At 38.0% G+C, this 24,605-nt stretch overlaps 1 protein-coding gene across 1 annotated transcript in view; it reads left to right on the forward strand.

The window, feature by feature from the left end:
• The window catches only part of RNF31 (ring finger protein 31), a 184,874-nt gene that overhangs the window by 121,827 nt on the left and 38,442 nt on the right, over window positions 1-24,605 (forward strand). Inside the window, 5 exon segments of the mRNA XM_053702361.1 lie at window positions 5,626-5,740; window positions 7,922-8,040; window positions 8,159-8,272; window positions 10,369-10,426; window positions 12,077-12,173. Coding sequence (XP_053558336.1) covers window positions 5,626-5,740; window positions 7,922-8,040; window positions 8,159-8,272; window positions 10,369-10,426; window positions 12,077-12,173 — 503 coding nt within the window.

Genomic DNA, 24,605 nt, shown 5'->3' on the forward strand with positions numbered 1-24,605 from the left:
TTGTGTAGAAGACCTGTTAAAAATGGGAGTGATTCATCCTGTTCCATTAGGAGAACAAGGGATGGGGTTCTACTCCAATCTGTTCATAGTTCCCAAAAAAGAGGGAACGTTCAGACCAATCTTAGATCTCAAGATCTTAAACAAGTTTCTCAAGGTTCCATCGTTCGAGATGGAAACCATTCGAACTATTCTTCCTTCCATCCAGGAAGGTCAATTCATGACCACGGTGGATTTAAAGGATGCGTATCTACATATTCCTATCCACAAGGAACATCATCGGTTCCTAAGGTTCGCATTCCTGGACAAGCATTACCAGTTCGTGGCGCTTCCTTTCGGATTAGCCACTGCTCCAAGGATTTTCACAAAGGTACTAGGGTCCCTTCTAGCTGTGCTAAGACCAAGGGGCATTGCTGTAGTACCTTACTTGGACGACATTCTGATTCAAGCGTCGTCCCTTCCTCAAGCAAAGGCTCACACGGACATTGTCCTGGCCTTTCTCAGATCTCACGGATGGTAAGTGAACGTGGAAAAGAGTTCTCTATCTCCGTCAACAAGGGTTCCCTTCTTGGGAACAATAATAGACTCCTTAGAAATGAGGATTTTTCTGACAGAGGCCAGAAAAACAAAACTTCTAGACTCTTGTCGGATACTTCATTCCGTTCCTCTTCCTTCCATAGCGCAGTGCATGGAAGTGATAGGTTTGATGGTAGCGGCAATGGACATAGTTCCTTTTGCGCGCATTCATCTAAGACCATTACAACTGTGCATGCTCAGTCAGTGGAATGGGGACTATACAGACTTGTCTCCGAAGATACAAGTAAATCAGAGGACCAGAGACTCACTCCGTTGGTGGCTGTCCCTGGACAACCTGTCACAAGGGATGACATTCCGCAGACCAGAGTGGGTCATTGTCACGACCGACGCCAGTCTGATGGGCTGGGGCGCGGTCTGGGGTTCCCTGAAAGCTCAGGGTCTTTGGTCTCGGGAAGAATCTCTTCTACCGATAAATATTCTGGAACTGAGAGCGATATTCAATGCTCTCAAGGCTTGGCCTCAGCTAGCGAGGGCCAAGTTCATACGGTTTCTATCAGACAACATGACAACTGTTGCGTACATCAACCATCAGGGGGGAACAAGGAGTTCCCTAGCGATGGAAGAAGTGACCAAAATCATTCTATGGGCGGAGTCTCACTCCTGCCACCTGTCTGCTATCCACATCCCAGGAGTGGAAAATTGGGAAGCGGATTTTCTGAGTCGTCAGACATTGCATCCGGGGGAGTGGGAACTCCATCCGGAAATCTTTGCCCAAGTCACTCAGCTGTGGGGCATTCCAGACATGGATCTGATGGCCTCTCGTCAGAACTTCAAAGTTCCTTGCTACGGGTCCAGATCCAGGGATCCCAAGGCGGCTCTAGTGGATGCACTAGTAGCACCTTGGACCTTCAAACTAGCTTATGTGTTCCCGCCGTTTCCTCTCATCCCCAGGCTGGTAGCCAGGATCAATCAGGAGAGGGCGTCGGTGATCTTGATAGCTCCTGCGTGGCCACGCAGGACTTGGTATGCAGATCTGGTGAATATGTCATCGGCTCCACCTTGGAAGCTACCTTTGAGACGAGACCTTCTTGTTCAGGGTCCGTTCGAACATCCGAATCTGGTTTCACTCCAGCTGACTGCTTGGAGATTGAACGCTTGATCTTATCGAAGCGAGGGTTCTCAGATTCTGTTATCGATACTCTTGTTCAGGCCAGGAAGCCTGTAACTAGAAAGATTTACCACAAAATTTGGAAAAAATATATCTGTTGGTGTGAATCTAAAGGATTCCCTTGGGACAAGGTTAAGATTCCTAAGATTCTATCCTTCCTTCAAGAAAGATTGGAAAAAGGATTATCTGCAAGTTCCCTGAAGGGACAGATTTCTGCCTTGTCTGTGTTACTTCACAAAAAGCTGGCAGCTGTGCCAGATGTTCAAGCCTTTGTTCAGGCTCTGGTTAGAATCAAGCCTGTTTACAAACCTTTGACTCCTCCTTGGAGTCTCAACTTAGTTCTTTCAGTTCTTCAGGGGGTTCCGTTTGAACCCTTACATTCCGTTGATATTAAGTTATTATCTTGGAAAGTTTTGTTTTTGGTTGCAATTTCTTCTGCTAGAAGAGTTTCAGAATTATCTGCTCTGCAGTGTTCTCCTCCTTATCTGGTGTTCCATGCAGATAAGGTGGTTTTACGTACTAAACCTGGTTTTCTTCCAAAAGTTGTTTCTAACAAAAACATTAACCAGGAGATTATCGTACCTTCTCTGTGTCCGAAACCAGTTTCGAAGAAGGAACGTTTGTTGCACAACTTGGATGTTGTTCGCGCTCTAAAATTCTATTTAGATGCTACAAAGGATTTTAGACAAACATCTTCCTTGTTTGTTGTTTATGCCGGCAAAAGGAGAGGTCAAAAAGCAACTTCTACCTCTCTCTCTTTTTGGATTAAAAGCATCATCAGATTGGCTTACGAGACTGCCGGACGGCAGCCTCCCGAAAGAATCACAGCTCATTCCACTAGGGCTGTGGCTTCCACATGGGCCTTCAAGAACGAGGCTTCTGTTGATCAGATATGTAGGGCAGCGACTTGGTCTTCACTGCACACTTTTACCAAATTTTACAAGTTTGATACTTTTGCTTCTTCTGAGGCTATTTTTGGGAGAAAGGTTTTGCGAGCCGTGGTGCCTTCCATTTAGGTGACCTGATTTGCTCCCTCCCTTCATCCGTGTCCTAAAGCTTTGGTATTGGTTCCCACAAGTAAGGATGACGCCGTGGACCGGACACACCTATGTTGGAGAAAACAGAATTTATGTTTACCTGATAAATTACTTTCTCCAACGGTGTGTCCGGTCCACGGCCCGCCCTGGTTTTTTTAATCAGGTCTGATAATTTATTTTCTTTAACTACAGTCACCACGGTATCATATGGTTTCTCCTATGCAAATATTCCTCCTTAACGTCGGTCGAAATGACTGGGGTAGGCGGAGCCTAGGAGGGATCATGTGACCAGCTTTGCTGGGCTCTTTGCCATTTCCTGTTGGGGAAGAGAATATCCACAAGTAAGGATGACGCCGTGGACCGGACACACCGTTGGAGAAAGTAATTTATCAGGTAAACATAAATTCTGTTTTTAGAACTCAGTGCAATTCTCAGAGCTCTTCAGTTTTTGGCCTCTGTTGAAGAGAGAACCGTTCATTTGTTTTCAGACAGACAATATCACAACGGTGGCATATGTCAATCATCAGGGTGGGACTCACAGTCGCCAAGCTATGAAAGAAGTATCTCGGATACTTGTTTGGGCGGAATCCAGCTCCTGTCTAATTTCTGCAGTTCATATCCCAGGTGTAGACAATTGGGAGGCAGATTATCTCAGCTGTCAGACTTTACATCCAGGGGAGTGGTCTCTCCATCTGGATGTGTTTTCTCAGATTGTTCAGATGTGGGGTCTTCAAGAAATAGATCTGATGGCTTCTCATCAACAAGAAACTTCCCAGATACCTGTCCAGGTCCAGGGATTCTCAGGCGGAAGCAGTAGATGCACTGACACTTCCTTGGCGTTATCAACCTGCTTATATCTTCCCGCCTCTAGTTCTTCTTTCAAGAGTGATCTCCAAGATCATCATGGAACAATCATTTGTGTTGCTGGTGGCTCCAGCATGGCCCCACAGGCTTTGGTATGCAGATCTTGTTCAGATGTCCAGTTGCCAACCTTGGCCACTTCCGTTAAGGCCGGACCTACTGTCTCAAGGTCCGTTTTTCCATCAGGATCTCAAATCATTAAATTTGAAGGTATGGAAATTGAACGATTAGTACTAAGTCATAGAGGTTTCTCTGACTCAGTTATTAATACTATGTTACAAGCTCGTTAATCTGTCTCTAGGAAGATTTATTATCGAGTTTGGAAGACTTACATTTTATGGTGTTCTCATAAATTCTCTTGGCATTCTTTTAGAATTCCTAGAATTTTACAGTTTCTCCAAGATGGTTTGTATAGGGGTTTGTCTGCAAGTTCCTTGAAGGGACAAATCTCTGCTCTTTCTGTTTTATTTCACAGAAAGATTGCTAATCTTCCTGATATTCACTGTTTTGTACAGGCTTTAGTTCATATTAAACCTGTCATTAAATCAATTTCTCCTCCTTAGAGTCTTAATTTGGTTTTGAATGCGTTATAGGCTCCTCCTTTTGAGCCTATGCATTCTTTGAATATTAAACTACTTTCTTGGAAAGTGTTGTTCCTTTTGGCTATCTCTTCTGCTAGAAGAGTTTCTGAGCTATCTGCTCTTTCTTGTGAATCTCCTTTTCTGATTTTTCATCAGGATAAGGCGGTTTTGCGGACTTCATTTGATTTTTTACCTAAGGGTGTGAATTCTAACAACATTAGTAGAGAAATTGTTGTCCCTTCCTTGTGTCCTAATCCTAAGAATTCTTTGGATGTGGTAAGAGCTTTGAAATATTATGTTGAAGCTACTAAAGATTTCAGGAAGATTTCTAGTCTATTTGTTCTATTTTCTGGTCCTAGGTAAGGTCAGAAGGCCTCTGCTATTTCCTTGGCCTCTTGGTTAAAGCTTCTGATTCATCAAGCTTATTTGGAGTCGGGTCAACCCGGGCCTCAGAGAATTACATCTCATTCTACTAGATCAGTCTCCACTTCGTGGGCTTTTAAGAATGAAGCTTCAGTTGATCAGATTTGCAAAGCAGCGACTTGGTCCTCTTTGCATACATTTACTAAATTCTACCGTTTTGATGTATTTGCTTCTTCTGAAGCAGTTTTTGGTAGAAAAGTTCTTCAGCCAGCTTTTTCAGTTTGATTCTTCTGCTGATGTTTTTCTTCATGAGAATAACTTATATTTTGGGTTGTATATTATTTTTTCAGCATTTGGCTGTTCTCTAGTGACTCTTGCGTGGAGTTCCACATCTTGGGTATTTGATATCCCATACGTCACTAGCTCATGGACTCTTGCCAATTACATGAAAGAAAACATAATTTATGTAAGAACTTACCTGATAAATTCATTACTTTCATATTGGCAAGAGTCCATGAGGCCCACCCTTTTTATGGTGGTTATGATTTTTTGTATAAAGCACAATTATTACAAATTCCTTTGTTGATGCTTTTTACTCCTTTCTTATCACCCCACTACTTGGCTATTCGTTAAACTGAATTGTGGGTGTGGTGAGGGGTGTATTTATAGGCATTTTTAGGTTTGGGAAACTTTGCCCCTCCTGGTAGGATTGTATATACCATACGTCACTAGCTCATGGACTCTTGCTAATATGAAAGAAATGAATTTATCAGGTAAGTTCTTACATAAATTATGTTTTTTGATCAGACAACGTCACTTCCGTTTGCTGATCTGATATGTTTACCATTCTGTTAGAACATTGACTGAAAAAGTTACTGAAAAGAAAAAAATCACACTTCCAGTTCCAGTTAAATAAAGGGAAAAAAACATATTTATTTTTTGCTGTAATTTCTTACATACCATCTGGTCAAGAGGGAGTTTTGCTTTGGAATGATCTTACTGAGGAATCTAATTAAGGGAAACCTAATCAGCCTTGATTTAAGGACCTGAGCAAAGTTTTGCTCTTTTTTTTTTCTTTCAGTGGGAAGAGCAGCATCGCTCTCTGAATTGTGAAGATTTTCAGAACTGGAAACGGGAGAATGATGCAGAATATCAAGCACAAGGGCTGGCTGTCTATCTGCAGGAAAATGGCATCAGTGAGTAAATATTCTTTTAGAATTAGGGAGGTATTTTGCTCAGTAGACAGCTAACGTAAAAGCCACTATTTATTATTAAAGGGACACTGAACCCAAAATTTTTCTTTCGCGATTCAGACAGAACATGACATTTTAAGCAACTTTCTAATTTACTCCTATTATCAAATTTTCTTCATTCTCTTCTGTATCTTTATTTGAAATGCAAGAATGTAAGTTTAGATGCCGGCCCATTTTTGGTGAACAACCTGGATTGTCCTTGTTGATTGGTGGATAAATTCATCCACCAATAGAAAAGTGCTGTCCAGAGTTCTGAATAAAAAAAAAAAAGCTTAGATGCCTTTTTCAAATAAAGATAGCAAGAGACTGAAGAAAAATTAATAATAGGAGTAAATTAGAAAGTTGCTTAAAATTGCTTGCTCTATCTGAATCGCAAAAGAAAAAAATTGGGTTCAGTGTCCCTTTAAAGGGACATTATAGTCAGAAAATGTATTAGAGCATGCAATGCTTACAGCTCCCAATCAGGACTTTATGTGTTTAAATGCATACAGTCCCAGTGTGAGTAGTGAAATAAATTACATGCTCTTATGTATTAGTGTTTACAGTCTTTTTCTGTTACATTTTTTACTAAATTAGTATTTGAAGTTCTCTCTGCCAAGGATATGCACTACACATTAAAAACAATTTCTCAATTCATGATTCCATACTTTCCATCTATATCAGATTTCAGACAAGCATATATGGAGTATATGTTGAGAACTATAGAGCGCAGTTACTTTCAATATGGCTCCGTCATGGTACACCACCTTTGCCACAAGTCAGTTTGTCAAATTTCTGCCCTACTAAATCTGTCCGGTCAACTGTAAGTGCTATTATTGTGAAGTTGAAGCGTTTATGAGCAACAATAGCTAAGCCGCAAAGTGGTAGATCACTGTTAAATTCAGAGCGTTGCCGCCGAGTGCTGGCACACGTAGCACGTAAAAATCATCTATCACCTGTTGCATTACTCACTACAGAATTCCAAACCTTTGGGATGAATTCAGACGTCGTTTGCAAGCCAGACCTTTTCATCCAACATCAGTACCTAACCTCACAGATGCTCTTTTGTCTGAATGGGCAATAATTCCCATAAACATGCTCCAAAATCTTGTGGAAAGTCTTTCCAGAAGAGCGGCAGCTGTTATAGCAGCAAGGGGGGGGCAACTCCATTTTAAAGTGATGGTAAAATGAATACCTTCCAAACTTTGCCTATGTAAACTTCATCCTTTTATATGGTGAAATGGATACTATTTCCCTTTGACATATTTATTGTTTTAAAATACATAAATAGAAATATTGGAATGTTTCCAACTGTTCCCTCCATCCCCTTTCTATTTCTTTCTGCAGTATAGTGTTTTATAGAGTGGCCCCACTTACTCTATACCAGGGTTAACTTACACTGTGTGGATAAAGGTTGTAACACACACTTTTTTAGGATAAGGTAGCAGTCAATATCTCCATATAATCATACAGCATAGCAGGGAGTTGTGAACAACTTTGCATGCAGCTTCTCTCAGACTGCCCTAAGGTGCCATGCGGCACGGATTCTCATTGGCTGTGCTGGCAACTGCATGGAAAAAGAGAAAAATGATTTATTTATAAACACGTGTGCTTCATATTAAAAATAAAACAGAAAAACCATGCACATCTGTTAAACTTTACCATCACTTTAATGCCCATGGTTTTGCAATGGTATGTCAACAAGCTCATATATGTGTGATGGTCAGGTGTCTGCAAATCTGCTAAGCCCTTGAAGACTGTGGCTTCCTAGCTTCTCCTCCACCACAGAGATGACGGAGTTAATTCATTCCAAACTCAAATGACAGAACAAGCCGGCATGGCTTTTAGATAATTAACAAGTAATAATCTACAAATGTATTTAGTAATACCAAAGAAATTAAACAGTTTTGTTAAACAGTTTTATTGTTGGCACCCTCTGTCTTTACTCACTTCACGTATCTGCTTTATGTATGCTCAGATATTTATAGCAGCTGTATATTCTTGAGAAATCAAATCATCATTCACGGACATTACATAGTATTGTGGTCAACTTACCGCCGTAATTGTTGTCATTTTTGTGAAATTATGAAAACCTTATGTCATTAAATTACAAAAACTAACCTTGTGTACGTTTTCTTTCCCCAGCCTGCCCCCATTGTAAATTCTCTTACGCTCTTGCCCGAGGGGGCTGTATGCACTTTATTTGCTCCCAGTGTCGTCACCAGTTCTGCAGTGGCTGTTACAACACCTTTCATCCCAAAAATGTGTGTATATTTTTATGACATTATATGAAACTCTGGTTTTGCACTGAGGATGTGCTGTGTTGCCATTCTGTACATTTCCATTACATGAACATATTACATTCTTCTGTTAATTTTACAGAAGTGTATGGTTCCATCTTGCACAGTGAAATTGTCTCTTCATTCTCACCATCCAAGAGACTGTCTCTTCTACCTTCGAGATTGGGAGGTATTCCGTCTGCAGAAACTTCTACAGGTGAATAGATTTCATAATGCTTTGTTTGGTAGTTCTTTGTATTTTCCCAGAAACTTAGTTAAAGGGACAGTAAAGTCAAAATTAAACTTAAATTGATTGCATAGAGCATGCCATTTTAAACAACTTTCCAATTTACTTCTGTTATCAATTTTCCTTAGTTCTCTTGGTATTCTTTATTAAAGAGTAATCCTAGGTGCACTCAGCAGCGTGCATGTGACTTTAGCTATCTAGCAGCAGTGTTTGCAACATTGTTTATAGCAATGTTATACATAAACTGGAAAAGACATGTGCATGCTCCTGAGCTGTTAAAGAGAACTGATATAGAACATTCAGTGTGACCCAATAGGTGAGATGATTTCACTTGGAACAACAAGCCAAGTATTGGTGATGATAACCACTACAAGTAGTCTCAGATCTGACATACCATGAGCCTGCATTTTCAAAACTGCTTACCCAGCTTATCTGGTCTGTTATCCCTGCATGTCTCCCCAAATGTAAAAAGATGATTTAGCCACCTGTGTATTACTGCTGTAATTGCTGTGATCCTCAATACATAAAAATGGCTCTGCAAAGTAATTGTAGCCACAAATAAAAATATGTGCACATGTAAAATTTATTCACATCTACGCATTTCATCTCGCTATGGGGCTTTTTCCAGATGCCACATACTAGTGGACATTTCATTTAAAAAGTGTCTCCTCTCCTATTGGTTCCTCTACACAAAATGATATAAGGTGGTATTAGGTGAACATCGGCAAGAATATTTGCACGTTTTAAGGTGGTATTACTCAAATCCATATACCAAATCTTCCAGACATATTTGGCAACATAACAGCAATTAAATAAACAATGGCACTACAAATGGGCAATCTCCCAGATATGTTAATAATATATTTGTCTCCTTTACTTCAGTCTAGGGCCTCTGCCCTATTTTTGCCTCCTCTTTTTCCTGTAACAGCCTTTTTCTTGGATTTAACAACCTGCAAGCTATCACCTCATTTTCTTGATTAAGTGTCTTGGATGTGCCCTTTCTCAGAGGGCTCAATTCTAAAAAAGTCTTTTCATCTTGAGTTATATTTTCATATCCCTCATTCTCTTTTACTAAAGGTGTGTGTCTATTTCTCATTGGAATTCTCCACTCTCTTTCGTAATCTCTACAATAATATCAAACTGTATAATTAGTTCTGGTGGGGTAATCATTCCCCTTCCAACCCTTTCTGTTATCAAAGCCATCAAATCTGTCTTGTTTATTCATTCTATTAGAATACCCCCTGTCTCTAGAATTCTCAAACCTTAAAGGGACACTGTACCCAAAATTTTTCTTTCATGATTCAGATAGAGCATGCAATTTTAAGCAACTTTCTAATTTACTCCTATTATCAAATCTTCTTTATTCTCTTGGAATCTTTATTTGAAATTCAAGAATGTAAGTTTAGATGCCGGCCCATTTTTGGTGAACAACCTAGGTTGTCCTTGCTGATTGGTGGATAAATTCATCCACCAATCAAAAACTGCTGTCCAGAGTGCTGAACCAAGAAAAAAGCTTAGATGCCTTCTTTTTCATATAAAGATAGCAAGAGAACAAAGAAAATTGATAATAGGAGTAAATTAGAAAGTTGCTTAAAATTGCGTGCTCTATCTGAATCACAAAAGAAATTTTTTGGGTACAGTGTCCCTTTAAGTTTTTCATAGTTTTAAATTGGAAAGTTGTTTAAAATGTCATACTCTATCCATTCAATCAATGTTTTATTTTGACTTTACTTCCCTTTAAGAACTTAACTCCTGTATATAGAGTATGTTAAGGGTAAAGTAAAAAATATAAAGTATATACCTTTATTGGGGTGAAAAAGAGACATTTTGTCTGATCTATAAGGAGAGAATGAAGGCTACATGTGGGTCCCTGCTAACTGTTTCCCATTGCTGGTAAATACAATTGAGTACCCTATTATTTACGCCAGGTTTTGTTTTATTCTTTGGTGTGCTGTAGTATTCCTGGATGATTTTTTATCTAATAGTTGTTAACTAGCTGTAGTACCCATGACTATATATTGTAATTGCCATTAGGTAATCTTACTGATGGGACCATTCTGTCTTAGTTATCCCAGGTGCCATTTAACACTGATCCTCCTGCTGGAACACAGGTTGGTCCTGGAGGTAAGGAAAAATGGAATTTTAACGTAATCTATTTTGTTATGTATTTATTTATGTATATTTTATTCTTATCACTGTATAACTACAAATAGCAATATGATTGTCAAATGTAGATAACAAAATATTATTTAAAAGCTTCTTCTTAGCATTTATGGATTTTGCAAATGGTGGACATGCTTAATAGCTAATGAGTGTTGTACAATATTTGTCACAGCCTGATACCATTTTGCATCTGCTGTCTACACTTAGCAGGATACTTCTTTCTCAATGTCTTAAAGGGACACTAAACCCACATTTTTTTTCCTATCATGATTCAGATAGAGCATGAAATTTTAAGCAACTTTCTAATTTACTCCTATTATTAATTTTTCTTCGTTCTCTTGCTATCTTTATTTAAAAAGCAGGAATGTAAATCTTAGCAGCCAGCCCATTTTAGGTTCAGCACCATGGATAGCGCTTGCTTATTGGAGGCTTACATTTACCCACCAATAAGCAAGCATAACCCAGGTTCCCAACCAAAAATGGGCCGGCTCCTATGCATCACATTCCTGATTTTTAAATAAAGATAGCAAGAGAACGAAGACAAATTTATAATAGGAGTAAATCAGACAGTTGCTTAAAATTGCATGCTCTATCTAAATCATGATAGAAAAAAATGTTGTATCCAATCCATTACAATAGATCTAGCCTGGTCACTTTCCAATTCCTGAATCTGTTGTGTGTGAAAAGCTTCACAGGAGAATGCAGTGATCATGTTTAGAGTCATGTAGTTTTTTTTAGCCATCCTATGGCACAGAATTCAAAGAGCATTCCCTGTCGCATGAAGCTGTTACTGAAGGAGCTGCTTCAACAAACGTAAGTGGAGTAGTTAGGCTGCAATCTCCCTTTGTTATTTTTGTGAAAGATGAGTGATAACACCTTACTTGTCAGATGGGAGACATAATGCTCCAAATACATAAAAACTGTTATTTTGTATTTATACTATAGTTCTTTAAAGGGCCATTTTTTATACACTCATTTTTTCTTTGCATAAATGTTTTGTAGATGATCTATTTATAAAGCCCATAAAGTTTTTTTGTTTTTTTTTAAATGTATAATTTTGCTTATTTTTAAATAACATTGCTCTGATTTTCAGACTCCTAACCAAGCCCCAAAGTTTTATTTGAATACCGTCAGATACCTTCTCCAGCTTGCTCCTGTTTGTGTAAAGGGTCTTTTCATATGCAAAAGAAGGGGGAGGGGGGTGTCTTATTTCCCACTTGCAGTGGGCTTTCCAACTGCCTTTTCAACAGAACTAAACTGACAGCTTCTAAGTACGTTTTTAAACAGTTTTATACTGGATTTTTATATCAGTATCTGTGCATCTTATTCTTTATAGTAGTGTCTATTACATGCAGTTATATGAAAATGAGTGTATACTGTCCCTTTAACACTTCTTTGTTGTTTTTTTTTTTAATGAGATGGCTGGATTTGCATTGCATACTATTACACCAGCCTTCAAACACAAATATGGATATACAAATGCCAGAACTTCTCTATCTCTCTTTCTCTCTATGTCTTCTGTATTTTCTTTTTTAGCTTTCTGTCTTTCACACTTTTTATCCATCATGCTCCCATTTTTCTCCTAAACTTTGTGTTACACTTTGCTTTCAGGTGGATGCCGTGTAATGGAGCAGAAAGAGACACTTGAGGGTTTAATGGATGAAGCCTGTGGGAAAGTGACTACACAAGGCTATGCTGGGTTGTGTGAGTGAGTATCCACGTTGTCTTCTTTTGACCACACCTTTATACTGCTGCTGAGGTTTTTTTAATCTGAATGCTGTCTAGGATAATGCTACTTGGTTACTACTTATTTTCTTTTGCTCACCAACTTGGATAGTTGCATGGGAACTTGTTTTAATGATATTTTCGATAATTAACAAATGACCCTCTTATGTATTACAGTCTGCTGGCAGATTTCTATGATCTGTTTAGTGGGATATTTTTAAGTATTTTCACCTGTTAACATATAAGAGCATATTATCACTTTGGTGCAGTGAAAAGTATTTTAATGTATCAATTGTATAGTCCTGTTTGTTTGGGCCATATATTTATTCTATAATCAAACAAGGTCTATAGCATCATGGGATGGAAAAGGGCTATAAAAGGAGGTTGGTTGCATCATTCTCCAAGACAATGGCTTTTAACCCGATTGTGTAGAGACGTCGTGGAGAAAGGGAAGATTATCATTCATTTTTCAAAGACTAGTATACGTATACTCTGTGAACTCCTGCACATTCTCAGTAGGAGCTGGTGCCTCAGATAGTGTGCATATAACAAAACTGACCACAAATTGATAATGGGAGTAAATTGGAAAGTTTTTCAAAATTGTATATTCTATCTAAATCACGAAAGTTTAATTTTGACTTTAATGTCCCTTTAACTTAGGGCTACATTACTAGTGGAGCACTATTTAGCGCCCACACATTAACTTCGCTAGAGGGTAACTTTTTGCACGTCGGGTAGCGCTCGTAATACAAGTTGAAATTAAATAATTGTAACGTGTACAAAAAGTTAACCTGAGGATATTGCATTCACAATTTCACATTCACTCCCATTGTCTTCAATGGAGCAGCAAAGTATAAAAAAATTATGCCTATACTCACACACCGAAACCCCATCGCAATAAACCCCTTACTCTAATAACCCCTAAACTGCCACATCTCCCATTGCAAACTACACCGCTACACTATTAACCCCTAATCCACCACATCCCCATCACAATCTACCCCACTACACTATAACCCCTAAACCACCACAACCCCCACCGCAATAACCCTGCTATTTAATCCCGAGAATAAAACAAATAGATGTGGCGCTAAAAAAGCTAGGTATAAAAACAATTCATTCTTAAAATATATATATAATTAATCCATTTATAAGTATGATACTTAAAGTAATATAGTAAGCAAAATATTGTAAGGAGGTAAAATTTAGTATATAATATTTAATAGATAAAAAATAAATACACATAAATACACACAAAAATAAATGACATTCACAGAACCACCGGTGGTTAAAATTACTTTAAAGTATTAGACTTGCATATGCATGAAGTTAAGGATATTTCACTGAAAGTTCCAATCCAAATGGTTAATCGTATTTTATTAACTGTCTTTAGCCAAAACAATGATCTAGATGATCAAAAAGCAGTGTAGTATTCAAATTTGCATGTAGTCATTAGGCCAATTAGACACGTTTGTTGTCACTATTTCCAATAAAGCACGGTTGTTATCACTGAAAATAAACTATACTGGAAAGTACCTTAGAGCTACGGGACCTTACCTCCGGACACACTCTCTTCTTATTCAGAGTCTCGACCGGGAACGCGAATCACCTAGTTTGTGGTGTCCGGGTCCTACTCGTAGCTGATTTTTCCTCCTTCGTCGGTAAACTTTGGCGTGTGACGTAATTACAACTGTCACGTGGTTATGGTCCTCCAATCAGGGGATTCCTCACTGTCAGTTCTGGTGCGGGAGATTTAAAACCCAATACTCTCAGAGCGCTCTGAAATACTGATGTTTGTTCTCAGGTAGTAGGAAGTCACAGTTGCATCTACGCGTTTCAGCCGTACACCGGCCTTTATCAAGATGTTAGATCCGGAGTATACACTGCTTTTTTATAGCCTTAACCATTTCCTGTTTGTACTTTTTGATCTTTTTTGATTGGCTAGTTTCGTTAACCATTTAAAATACCAACACATACATAAACAATTGATTCTTTGTTGAAACAATGTGTCCTTATTAAATGCATAGTAATATGATCTTAAGTAAAAAATATATAAAATATAATAATTATACAACTAATTTAATAAAGAGACGCTAGAAACAATACCTAAAGTGTTTCTTATACTGAAAACTAAAAATGTGCTAGGAATAGTTAGTGGAGACTTTTCTATAATTAAGGTAATATTCCTTTAAAACAATCAATATTGGATTCTTAATTCTAAAGATAAAAGATGTTTTTATGCAATAAAGATAATAAATATTTATATAACCTGATATCAACATAGCAATAGGTTTAAAATAATCCAAAATTGTTTGAAAAAGCATATATTAAAAATACATAAGGACATCAAATGCATTTAAATTCCATGAAAATTGATCCACTTAAAAGTTCATAATCCAACTATCAATATTTAAAATATTTAAAAAATAGTGACATATTCCTGCTGTTTAGGAAAAAATGTATACATGTATAAAACCTGATATCAACAAAGGAATAAGCTTAATGTAATCTAAAATTAATGTGAAGACATATATAAAAGATACAAAAAAACAAATTTACTTCAATTCCATATAAATTGATCAGGTTTAAATGTCCCAAATCAAACTGCCAATAAAAATATGTATAAAAATATATAAAAAAAAATTTATATAAATTATATATAAAAATAATAAAGAATAAAAAGCTGCTGTTAAGTACATTTAAACTACCACTGACAGGTAATTTCTACTTATTTAATGTAAAAATGGGTTCAAATCAAGTTCAGCATTTAACCCCTCTGGTACTAGTGAACCAAAATTAAAAATTAAACATATGTCATCTACCCAGATCATTAATGTACAATTTTGAATTTACAGAATTATTTTTGTTTGCACATTTACAAATATGATTCTTTAAAAAGTAATCTCTTAATTTCTGATTTTTTTTATCATGCATGTCACACACTGTTGATTTAGGGAATGCAGTGTGCAGAAATGTTACCACCTGTGAGTGTTTCTGTGGGTGTCTGTGTTTATGTCTTTGTGATTTTGATTGTCTCTATGAGTGTGTATATATTTTTTTATTTCATGTAATTAGCAAGAGTCCATGAGCTAGTGACGTATGGGATATACATTCCTACCAGGAGGGACAAAGTTTCCCAAACCTCAAAATGCCTATAAATACACCCCTCACCACACCCACAATTCAGTTTTACAACGTTGCCTCCCATGGAGGTGGTGAAGTAAGTTTGTGCTAGATTCTACGTTGATATGCGCTTTGCAGCAGGCTGAAGCCCGGTTTTCCTCTCAAAGTGCAGTGAATGTCAGAGGGATGTGAAGAGAGTATTGCCTATTTGAATACAATGGTCTTCCTCTAGGGGATCTATTTCATAGGTTCTCTGTTATCGGTCGTAGAGATTTCTTCTCCTACCTCCCTTTTCAGATCGACGATATACTCTTATATACCATTACCTCTACTGATTCTCGTTTCAGTACTGGTTTGGCTATCTACTATATGTAGATTAGTGTCTTGGGGTAAGTAAGTCTTATTTTATTTATGACACTCTAAGCTATGGTTGGGCACTTTATATGTAAAGTTCTAAATATATGTGTTTAAACTTATATTTGCCATGATTCAGGATAATCAGTATTCCATCATTCAGACTGTCGGTTTCATTATTTGGGATAATGCATATGAATAAATATTTTTTTCTTACCTTGAAAATTTTCAATTGACTTTTTTCCCTGCGGGCTGTTAGGCTCGCGGGGGCAGAAAATGCTTCAATTTATTGCGTCATTCTTGGCGCAAACTTTTTTGGCGCAAAATTTTGTCATTTCCGGCGCCGTAGTTGACGCCGGAAGTTTGTTCGTAGTTACGTCATTTTTTGACGCATGTGTGTTTTCAGACGTTTTTTTGCGCCAAAAAATGTGGGCGTCGTTTTCGGCATCAGAGGATGTGGCGTCATACTTGGCGCCAAAAAATATGGGCGTTGTACATGGCGCCAATAATGTGGGCGTCATACTTGGCGCCAAAAAATGTGGGCGTCATACTTGTTTCCACTTTTTCTCACATTATTTAAGTCTCACTTTTTTGTTGCTTCTAGTTGCTAGAGGCTTGTTTATTTTGCATTTTTTCCCATTCTGGAAACTGTCATTTAAGGAATTTTATAATTTTGCTTTATATGTTGTTTTTTCTATTACATATTGCAAGATGTCACAACCTGACCCTGGATCAGAATCTACTTCTGGGAAGACGCTGCCTGATGTTGGTTCTACCAAAGTTAAGTGCATTTGTTGTAAACTTTTGGTAACTGTTCCTCCGGCTGTAGTTTGTATTAGTTGTCATGATAAACTTTCTAACGCAGATAATGTCTCCATTAGTAATAATCCTTTACCTGTTGTTTTTCCTTCAACATCTAATGTTTAGGATGTCCCTGTGAATGTAAAAGAATTTGTTTCTAATTCTATTAGGAAGGCTCTGTCTGTTATTCCTCCTTCCAGTAAACGTAAAAGGTCTTTTAAAACTTCTCATATTTCAGATGAATTTTTAAGTGACCGCCATCATTCTGACTTATCTGTTTCTGATGAGGATCTATCTGGTTCAGAAGATTCTGCCTCAGATATTGACACTGATAAATCTTCATATTTATTTAAGATGGAGTTTATTCGTTCTTTACTTAAAAAAGTGTTGATTGCATTAGATATGGAGGAGTGTAGCCCTCTTGATACTAAATCTACTAAGCGTTTAAATTCGGTTTTTAAACCTCATGTAGTTATTCCAGAAGTTTTTACAAGTTCCTGATGCTATTTCAGAAGTAATTTCTAGGGAATTGAATAGTCTGGGTACTTCATTTACTCCTTCTCCAAGGTTTAAGAAATTGTACCCTGTGCCATCTGATAGATTAGAGTTTTGGGACAAAATCCCTAAAGTTGATGGGACTATCTCTACTCTTGCTAAACGTACTACTATTCCTATGGCGGATAGTACTTCTTTTAAGGATCCTTTAGATAGGAAGCTTGAATCCTTTCTAAGGAGAGCTTATTTATGTTCAGGTAATCTTCTTAGACCTGCTATTTCTTTGGCTGATGTTGCTGCAGCTTCCACTTTCTGGTTGGAGGCTTTAGCGCAACTAGTGTCAGACCATAATGCTTATAGCATTGTTAAACTTCTTCAACATGCTAATAACTTTGCTTGTGATGCCATATTTGATATAATTAGAATTGATGTCAGATATATGTCTTTAGCTATTTTAGCTAGAAGAGCTTTATGGCTTAAATCTTGGAATGCAGATATGACTTCTAAGTCAACATTGCTTTATCTTTCTTTCCAAGGTAATAAATTATTTGGTTCACAGTTGGATTCAATAATTTCAACTGTTACTGGGGGGAAGGGAACCTTTTTGCCTCAGGACAAAAAATCTAAAGGTAAATATAGGGCTACTAATCGTTTTCGTTCCTTTCGTCAGAATAAGGAACAGAAGCCTGACCCTTCATCCACAGGAGCGGTATCAGTTTGGAAACCATCTCCAGTCTGGAATAAATCCAAGCCTTTTAGAAAGTCAAAACCAGCTCCCAAATCCGCATGAAGGTGCGGCCCTCATTCCAGCACAGCTAGTAGGGGTCAGGTTACGATTTTTCAAAGATATTTGGATCAATTCGATTCACAGTCTTTTGATTCAGAACATTGTTTCACAAGGGTACAGAATAGGTTTCAAGGTAAGGCCGCCTGTGAGAAGATTTTTTCTCTCACACATTCCAGAAAACCCAGTGAAGGCACAGGCGTTTCTGAAATGTGTTTCAGACCTAGAGTTGGCTGGGGTAATTGTGCCAGTTCCAGTTCTGGAACGGGGTCTGGGGTTTTACTCAAATCTATTCATTGTACCCAAGAAGGAGAATTCCTTCAGACCAGTTCTGGATCTAAAAATATTGAATCGTTATGTCAGAATACCAACATTCAAAATGGTGACTATAAGGACTATTCTGCCTTTTGTTCAGCAAGGGCATTATATGTCTACAATAGACTTACAGGATGCATATCTTCATATTCCAATTCATCCAGATCACTATCAGTTCCTGAGATTCTCTTTTCTAGACAAGCATTACCAGTTTGTTGCCCTTCCGTTTGGCCTAGCAACAGCTCCAAGGATCTTTTCAAAGGTTCTCGGTGCCCTTCTCTCTGTAATCAGAGAACAGGGTATTGCAGTATTTCCTTATTTGGACGATATCTCGGTACTTGCTCAGTCTTTACATTCTGCAGAATCTCATACGAATCAACTTGTGTTGTTTCTTCAAAGACATGGTTGGAGGATCAATTTACCAAAGAGTTCCTTGATTCCTCAGACAAAGGTAACCTTTTTGGGTTTTCAAATAGATTCAGTGTTCATGACTTTGTCTCTAACAGAAAAGAGATGTCTGAAGTTGGTTTCAGCTTCTCGAAACCTTCAGTCTCAATCGTTCCCTTCGGTAGCTTTGTGCATGGAAATTCTAGGTCTCATGACTGCTGCATCGGACGCGATCCCTTTTGCTTGTTTTCATATGAGACCTCTCCAGCTTTGTATGCTGAACCAGTGGTGCAGGGATTATACAAAGATATCACAATTAATATCCTTAAATCCCAATGTTCGATCTTCTCTGACTTGGTGGTTGAATCACCATCGTCTAATTCAAGGGGCCTCTTTTGTTCGTCCAACCTGGACTGTGTTCTCAACAGATGCGAGTCTTTCAGGTTGGGGAGCTGTATGGGGATCTCTGACAGCGCAGGGGGTCTGGGAATTTCAGGAGGCAAAATTACCAATCAACATTTTGGAACTCTGTGCGATTTTCAGAGCTCTTCAGTTCTGGCCTCTTCTGAAGAGAGAATCGTTTATTTGTTTTCAGACAGACAATGTCACAACCGTGGTGTATGTCAATCATCAAGGTGGGACTCACAGTCCTCAGGCTATGAAAGAAGTATCTTGGATACTTGTATAGGTGGAATCCAGCTCCTGTCTAATTTCAGCGGTTCACATCCCAGGTATAGACAATTGGGAAGCGGATTATCTCAGTCGCCAGATGTTAAATCCGGGCGAATGGTCTCTTCACCCTGAAGTATTTCTTCAGATTGTTCAAATCTGGGGGCTTCCAGAAATAGATCTGATGACCTCTCATCTAAACAAGAAACTTCCCAGGTATCTGTCCAGATCCAGGGATCCTCAGGCGGAAGCAGTGGATGCGTTGTCGCTTCCTTGGAATTATCAACCTGCTTATATCTTTCTGCCTCTAGTTCTTTTTCCAAAAGTGATTTCCAAAATTCTAATGGAACGTTCGTTTGTATTGCTGGTGGCTCCAGCATGGCCTCACAGGTTTTGGTATGCGGATCTCGTTCGGATGGCAAGTTGCCAACCTTGGACACTTCCATTAAGGCCAGACCTTCTATCTCAAGGCCCATTTTTCCATCAGAATCTCAAATCATTAAATTTGAAGGTATGGAGATTGAACGCTTGATTCTTAGTCATAGAGGTTTCTCTGACTCAGTGATTAATACTATGTTACAGGCTCGTAAATCTGTGTCTAGAAAGATTTATTACAGAGTCTGGAAGACTTACATTTCTTGGTGTTCTTCTCATTAATTCTCTTGGCATTCTTTTAGAATTCCTAGAATTTTACAGTTTCTTCAGGATGGTTTGGATAAGGGTTTGTCTGCAAGCTCTTTGAAAGGTCAAATCTCTGCTCTTTCTGTTCTTTTTCACAGAAAGATTGCTAATCATCCTGATATTCATTGTTTTGTACAGGCTTTGGTTCGTATCAAGCCTGTCATTAAGTCAATCTCTCCTCCTTGGAGTCTTAATTTGGTTCTGAGGGCTTTACAGGCTCCTCCGTTTGAACCTATGCATTCTCTGTATATTAAATTACTTTCTTGGAAAGTGTTGTTCCTTTTGGCCATCTCTTCTGCTAGAAGAGTTTCTGAGTTATCTGCTCTTTCTTGTGAATCTCCTTTTCTGATTTTTCATCAGGATAAGGCGGTGTTGCGGATTTCATTTAAATTTTTACCTAAGGTTGTGAATTTTAACAACATTAGTAGAGAATTCTCTGGAGAGATCTTTACATTCTTTGGATGTAGTAAGAGCTTTGAAATATTAGGTTGAAGCTACTAAAGATTTTAGAAAGACTTCTAGTCTATTTGTTATCTTTTCTGGTTCCAGGAAAGGTCAGAAGGCTTCTGACATTTCTTTGGCGTCTTGGTTAAAGTCTTTGATTCATCATGCTTATGTAGAGTCTGGTAAGTCCCCGCCTCAAAGGATTACGGCTCATTCTACTAGGTCAGTTTCTACTTCCTGGGCTTTTAGGAATGAAGCTTCTGTTGATCAGATTTGCAAAGCAGCAACTTGGTCTTCTTTGCATACTTTTGATGTTTTTTCTTCTTCTGAAGCAGTTTTTGGTAGAAAAGTACTTCAGGCAGCTGTTTCAGTTTGATTCTTCTGCTTATAATTTTAGTTTTTTTTCATTATAAGATTAAAACTTTTTGATTTGGGTTGTGGATTATTTTTTCAGCGGAATTGGCTGTCTTTATTTTATCCCTCCCTCTCTAGTGACTCTTGCGTGGAAGTTCCACATCTTGGGTATCTGCTATCCCATATGTCACTAGCTCATGGACTTTTGCTAATTACATGAAAGAAAACATAATTTATGAAAGAACTTACCTGATAAATTCATTTCTTTCATATTAGCAAGAGTCCATGAGGCCCACCCTTTTTGTGGTGGCTATGATTTTTTTGTATAATTCCTTATTTTTGATGCTTTTGCTCCTTTCTTATCACCCCACTTCTTGGCTATTCGTTAAACTGAATTTTGGGTGTGGTGAGGGGTGTATTTATAGGCATTTTGAGGTTTGGGAAACTTTGCCCCTCCTGGTAGGAATGTATATCCCATACGTCACTAGCTCATGGACTCTTGCTAATATGAAAGAAATTAATTTATCAGGTAAGTTCTTACATAAATTATGTTTTTTCTGTGGGTCTCTCTGTGAGGGTGGGTGTGTATGTCTGTGCATTTTCTGTGGATGTCTGTGAGGGTGGGTGTGTATGTATTTGTGCTTTTTCTATGGGTGTCTCTGTGAGGGTGTGTGTATGTATGTCTTTGTGTATTTTCTCTGGATGCCTCTGTGAGGGTGGGTGTGTATGTCTCTGTGTTTTCTGTGGATGTCTCTGTGAGGGTGTGTGTGTATTTATGTATGTATGTGTTTTATGTGGTTGTCTCTGTGTGTGTGTGTGTATGTATTTGTGTGTTTTCTGTGTGTGTATGTCTTTGTGTGTTTTCTGAGGCTGTCTGTGTTTCCTTGGGTGTATGTGCAAGATTGAGTTTGTGTGTGTGTGTGTGTGTCCATTGTCTGTTCCTTTTTAGGACATTATGACCTTACTACTGATTATTCACATCTTTCTACAGACTTTGAGACTGAGATCTTTCTAAAAGTCACCAATCCACCATTTAACCTTTAAATTATTGTTTAGACAGTTCAGGGCCCTTCATTTCAGCCACTGCATGCTGTTGTCATCATTTAGTTGTCATCTTCCTTGACAAAAAGATAATCAGAACTCCATATTTTGTTTTGTAAATCTCCTTTTTTGACAAAACTGTAGTCTACCTCATTGCTTGTCAGGTCAATGTAAACAAGTGTTGAGTGTCTGTTTGGGTGTCTGAGATTGTTTGTGTGTTTCTTTGCGTGTCTGCTAGAGTGCCTGTATGTGAATACTTATGTGTGAGTGTGTGTTTCAGTGTTTGTGTGTTACTACCTTTACAACATTTCCAAGTTTGACTACACTTAAGAATAAAGTGCATATACGTTTTAGTCACTTGGTCAAAAATTGCACATGTCAAAGGGTGGGGGGCTAACAATGGTTAAGTCAAGGGCCCCAAAATTTCTAGTGGCGGCCTTGCATATACATGTTGAAATGTGTGTGTATCTATGTGTGTATGTATGTATGTATATATTTCTTTCATGTAATTGGCAAGAGTCCATGAGCTAGTGACGTATGGGATATACAATCCTACCAGGAGGGGCAAAGTTTCCCAAACCTCAAAATGCCTATAAATACACCCTTCACCACACCCAGAATTCAGTTTTACAAACTTTACCTCCTATGGAGGTGGTGAAGTAAGTTTGTGCTAAGATTTCTACGTTGACATGTGCTTCTCAGCATTTTGAAGCCCGATTCCTCTGAGAGTACAGCGAATGTCAGAGGGATGTGAAGGGAGTATCACCTATTGAATGCAATGGTTTTCCTCACGGGAGATCTATTTCATAGGTTCGCTGTTATCGGTCGTAGAGATTCATCTCCTACCTCCCTTTTCAGATCGACAATATACTCTCATGTACCATTACCTCTACTGATAACTGTTTCAGTACTGGTTTGGCTATCTGCTATATGTGGATGGGTGTCTTTTGGTAAGTATGTTTTTATTTCTTAAGACACCTCAGCTATGGTTTGGCACTTGCATTAATATAAAGTTCTAAATATATGTATTGTACTTATATTTGCCATGAGTCAGGTTCATGTATTTCCTTTTGCAGAATTTCAGTTTCATATTTGGGGAAAGTAAATATTAAGAAATATTTTTCTTACCTGGGGTTTAGTCTTTTTTTCAATTGACTACTTTTGCTTCAAATTGCGGGCTGGATTAGGCTCGCGGGTGCACCAAATGCTACACTTTATTGCATCATTCTTGGCGCGAGAATGTTTTGGCGTTGGCGTTGACGCAAGTTCATCACTTCCGGCATCGTAGTTGACGCTGAGTTCTTCACACAGGGTTGTGTCGTTAGTGACGCGAGTGTGTCATTTCCGGACATGGTTGACACCAAAAAAATTTCAGTTACGTTGTGCGTCATACTTGGCGCCAAATTTTTTACATTATTTATTACCCCATTGCTGTTTACCTCTTGCCTTTTTCTATATCAGAGGGCTATGCTATTTGCATTTTTTCCCATTCCTGAAACTGTCATATAAGGAAATTGATCATTTTGCTTTATATGTTGTTTTTTCTTTTACATTTTGCAAGATGTCTCAATCTGATCCTGTCTCTGAAGTATCTGTTGGAACTTTGCTGCCTGATATCGGTTCTACCAAAGCTAAGTGCATTTGTTGTAAAATTGTGGAGATTATATCTCCGAATGTCATTTGTATTAGTTGTCATGATAAACTTTTACATGCAGATAGTGTTTCCATCAGTAATAGTACATTGCCGGTTGCAGTTCTTTCAACTTCTAATGTACATGATATACCTATGAATTTTAAAGAATTTGTTACTGATTCTATTCAGAAGGCTTTGTCTGCATTTCCACCTTCTAATAAACGTAAAAGGTCTTTTAAAACTTCTCATAAAGTTGATGAAATTTCAAATAACCGACAACATAATGAATTATCCTCCTCTGATGAGGATCTATCTGATTCAGAAGATCCTTCCTCAGATATTGACACTGACAAATCTACTTATTTATTTAAAATGGAGTATATTCGTTCTTTGTTAAAAGAAGTGTTAATTACTTTGGATAATGAGGAAGCTAGTCCTCTTGATATTAAAACTAGTAAACATTTAAATTCTGTTTTTAAACCTCATGTGGTTACTCCAGAGGTTTTTCCTATTCCTGATATGATTTCTAAGGAATGGAATAAGCCGGGTACTCCTTTTAATCCTTCTTCAAGGTTTAAAAAATTGTATCTTTTACCAGCAATTTCAATAGAGTTTTGGGAAAAGATCCCCAAAGTTGAAGGCGCTTTTTCTACTCTTGCTAAACAAACCACTATTCCTATGGAAGATATTACTTCCTTTAAAGATCCTTTAGATAGGAAACTTGAATCTTATCTAAGGAAAGCCTATTTATATTCAGGTCATCTTCTTAGGTCTGTAATTTCTTTGGCTGATGTTGCAGCTGCATCAACTTTTTGGTTGGAGAATTTCGCGCAACAAGAATTGGATTCTGACGTATCTAGCATTGTTCACTTACTGCAACATGCTAATCATTTTATTTGTGATGCTATTTTTGAAAAATTGATGTTAGATCCATGTCTTTAGCTATTTTAGCTAGAAGAGCTTTTTGGCTTAAATCTTGGAATGCTGATATGACTTATAAGTCTAGATTACTATCTCTTTCTTTCCAAGGTAATAATTTATTTGGTTCTCAGTTGGATTCTATTATTTCAACTGTTACTGGGGGGGGGGGAGGGAGTTTTTTTGCCTCAGGATAAAAAAACCTAAGGGTAAATCTAAGACTTCTAATCGTTTTCGTTCCTTTCGTCAAAATAAGGAACAAAAACCTAATCCTTCCCCCAAGGAATCTGTTTCCAATTGGAAGCCTTCCTCAAATTTGAATAAATCCAAGCCTTTTAAGAAACCAAAGTCAGCCCCTAAATCCGCATGAAGGTGCGGCCCTCATTCCAGCTCAGCAGGTAGGGGGCAGATTAAGG

Source organism: Bombina bombina, chromosome 2 (assembly GCF_027579735.1).
Source record: "Bombina bombina isolate aBomBom1 chromosome 2, aBomBom1.pri, whole genome shotgun sequence".
NCBI lineage: Eukaryota > Metazoa > Chordata > Amphibia > Anura > Bombinatoridae > Bombina > Bombina bombina.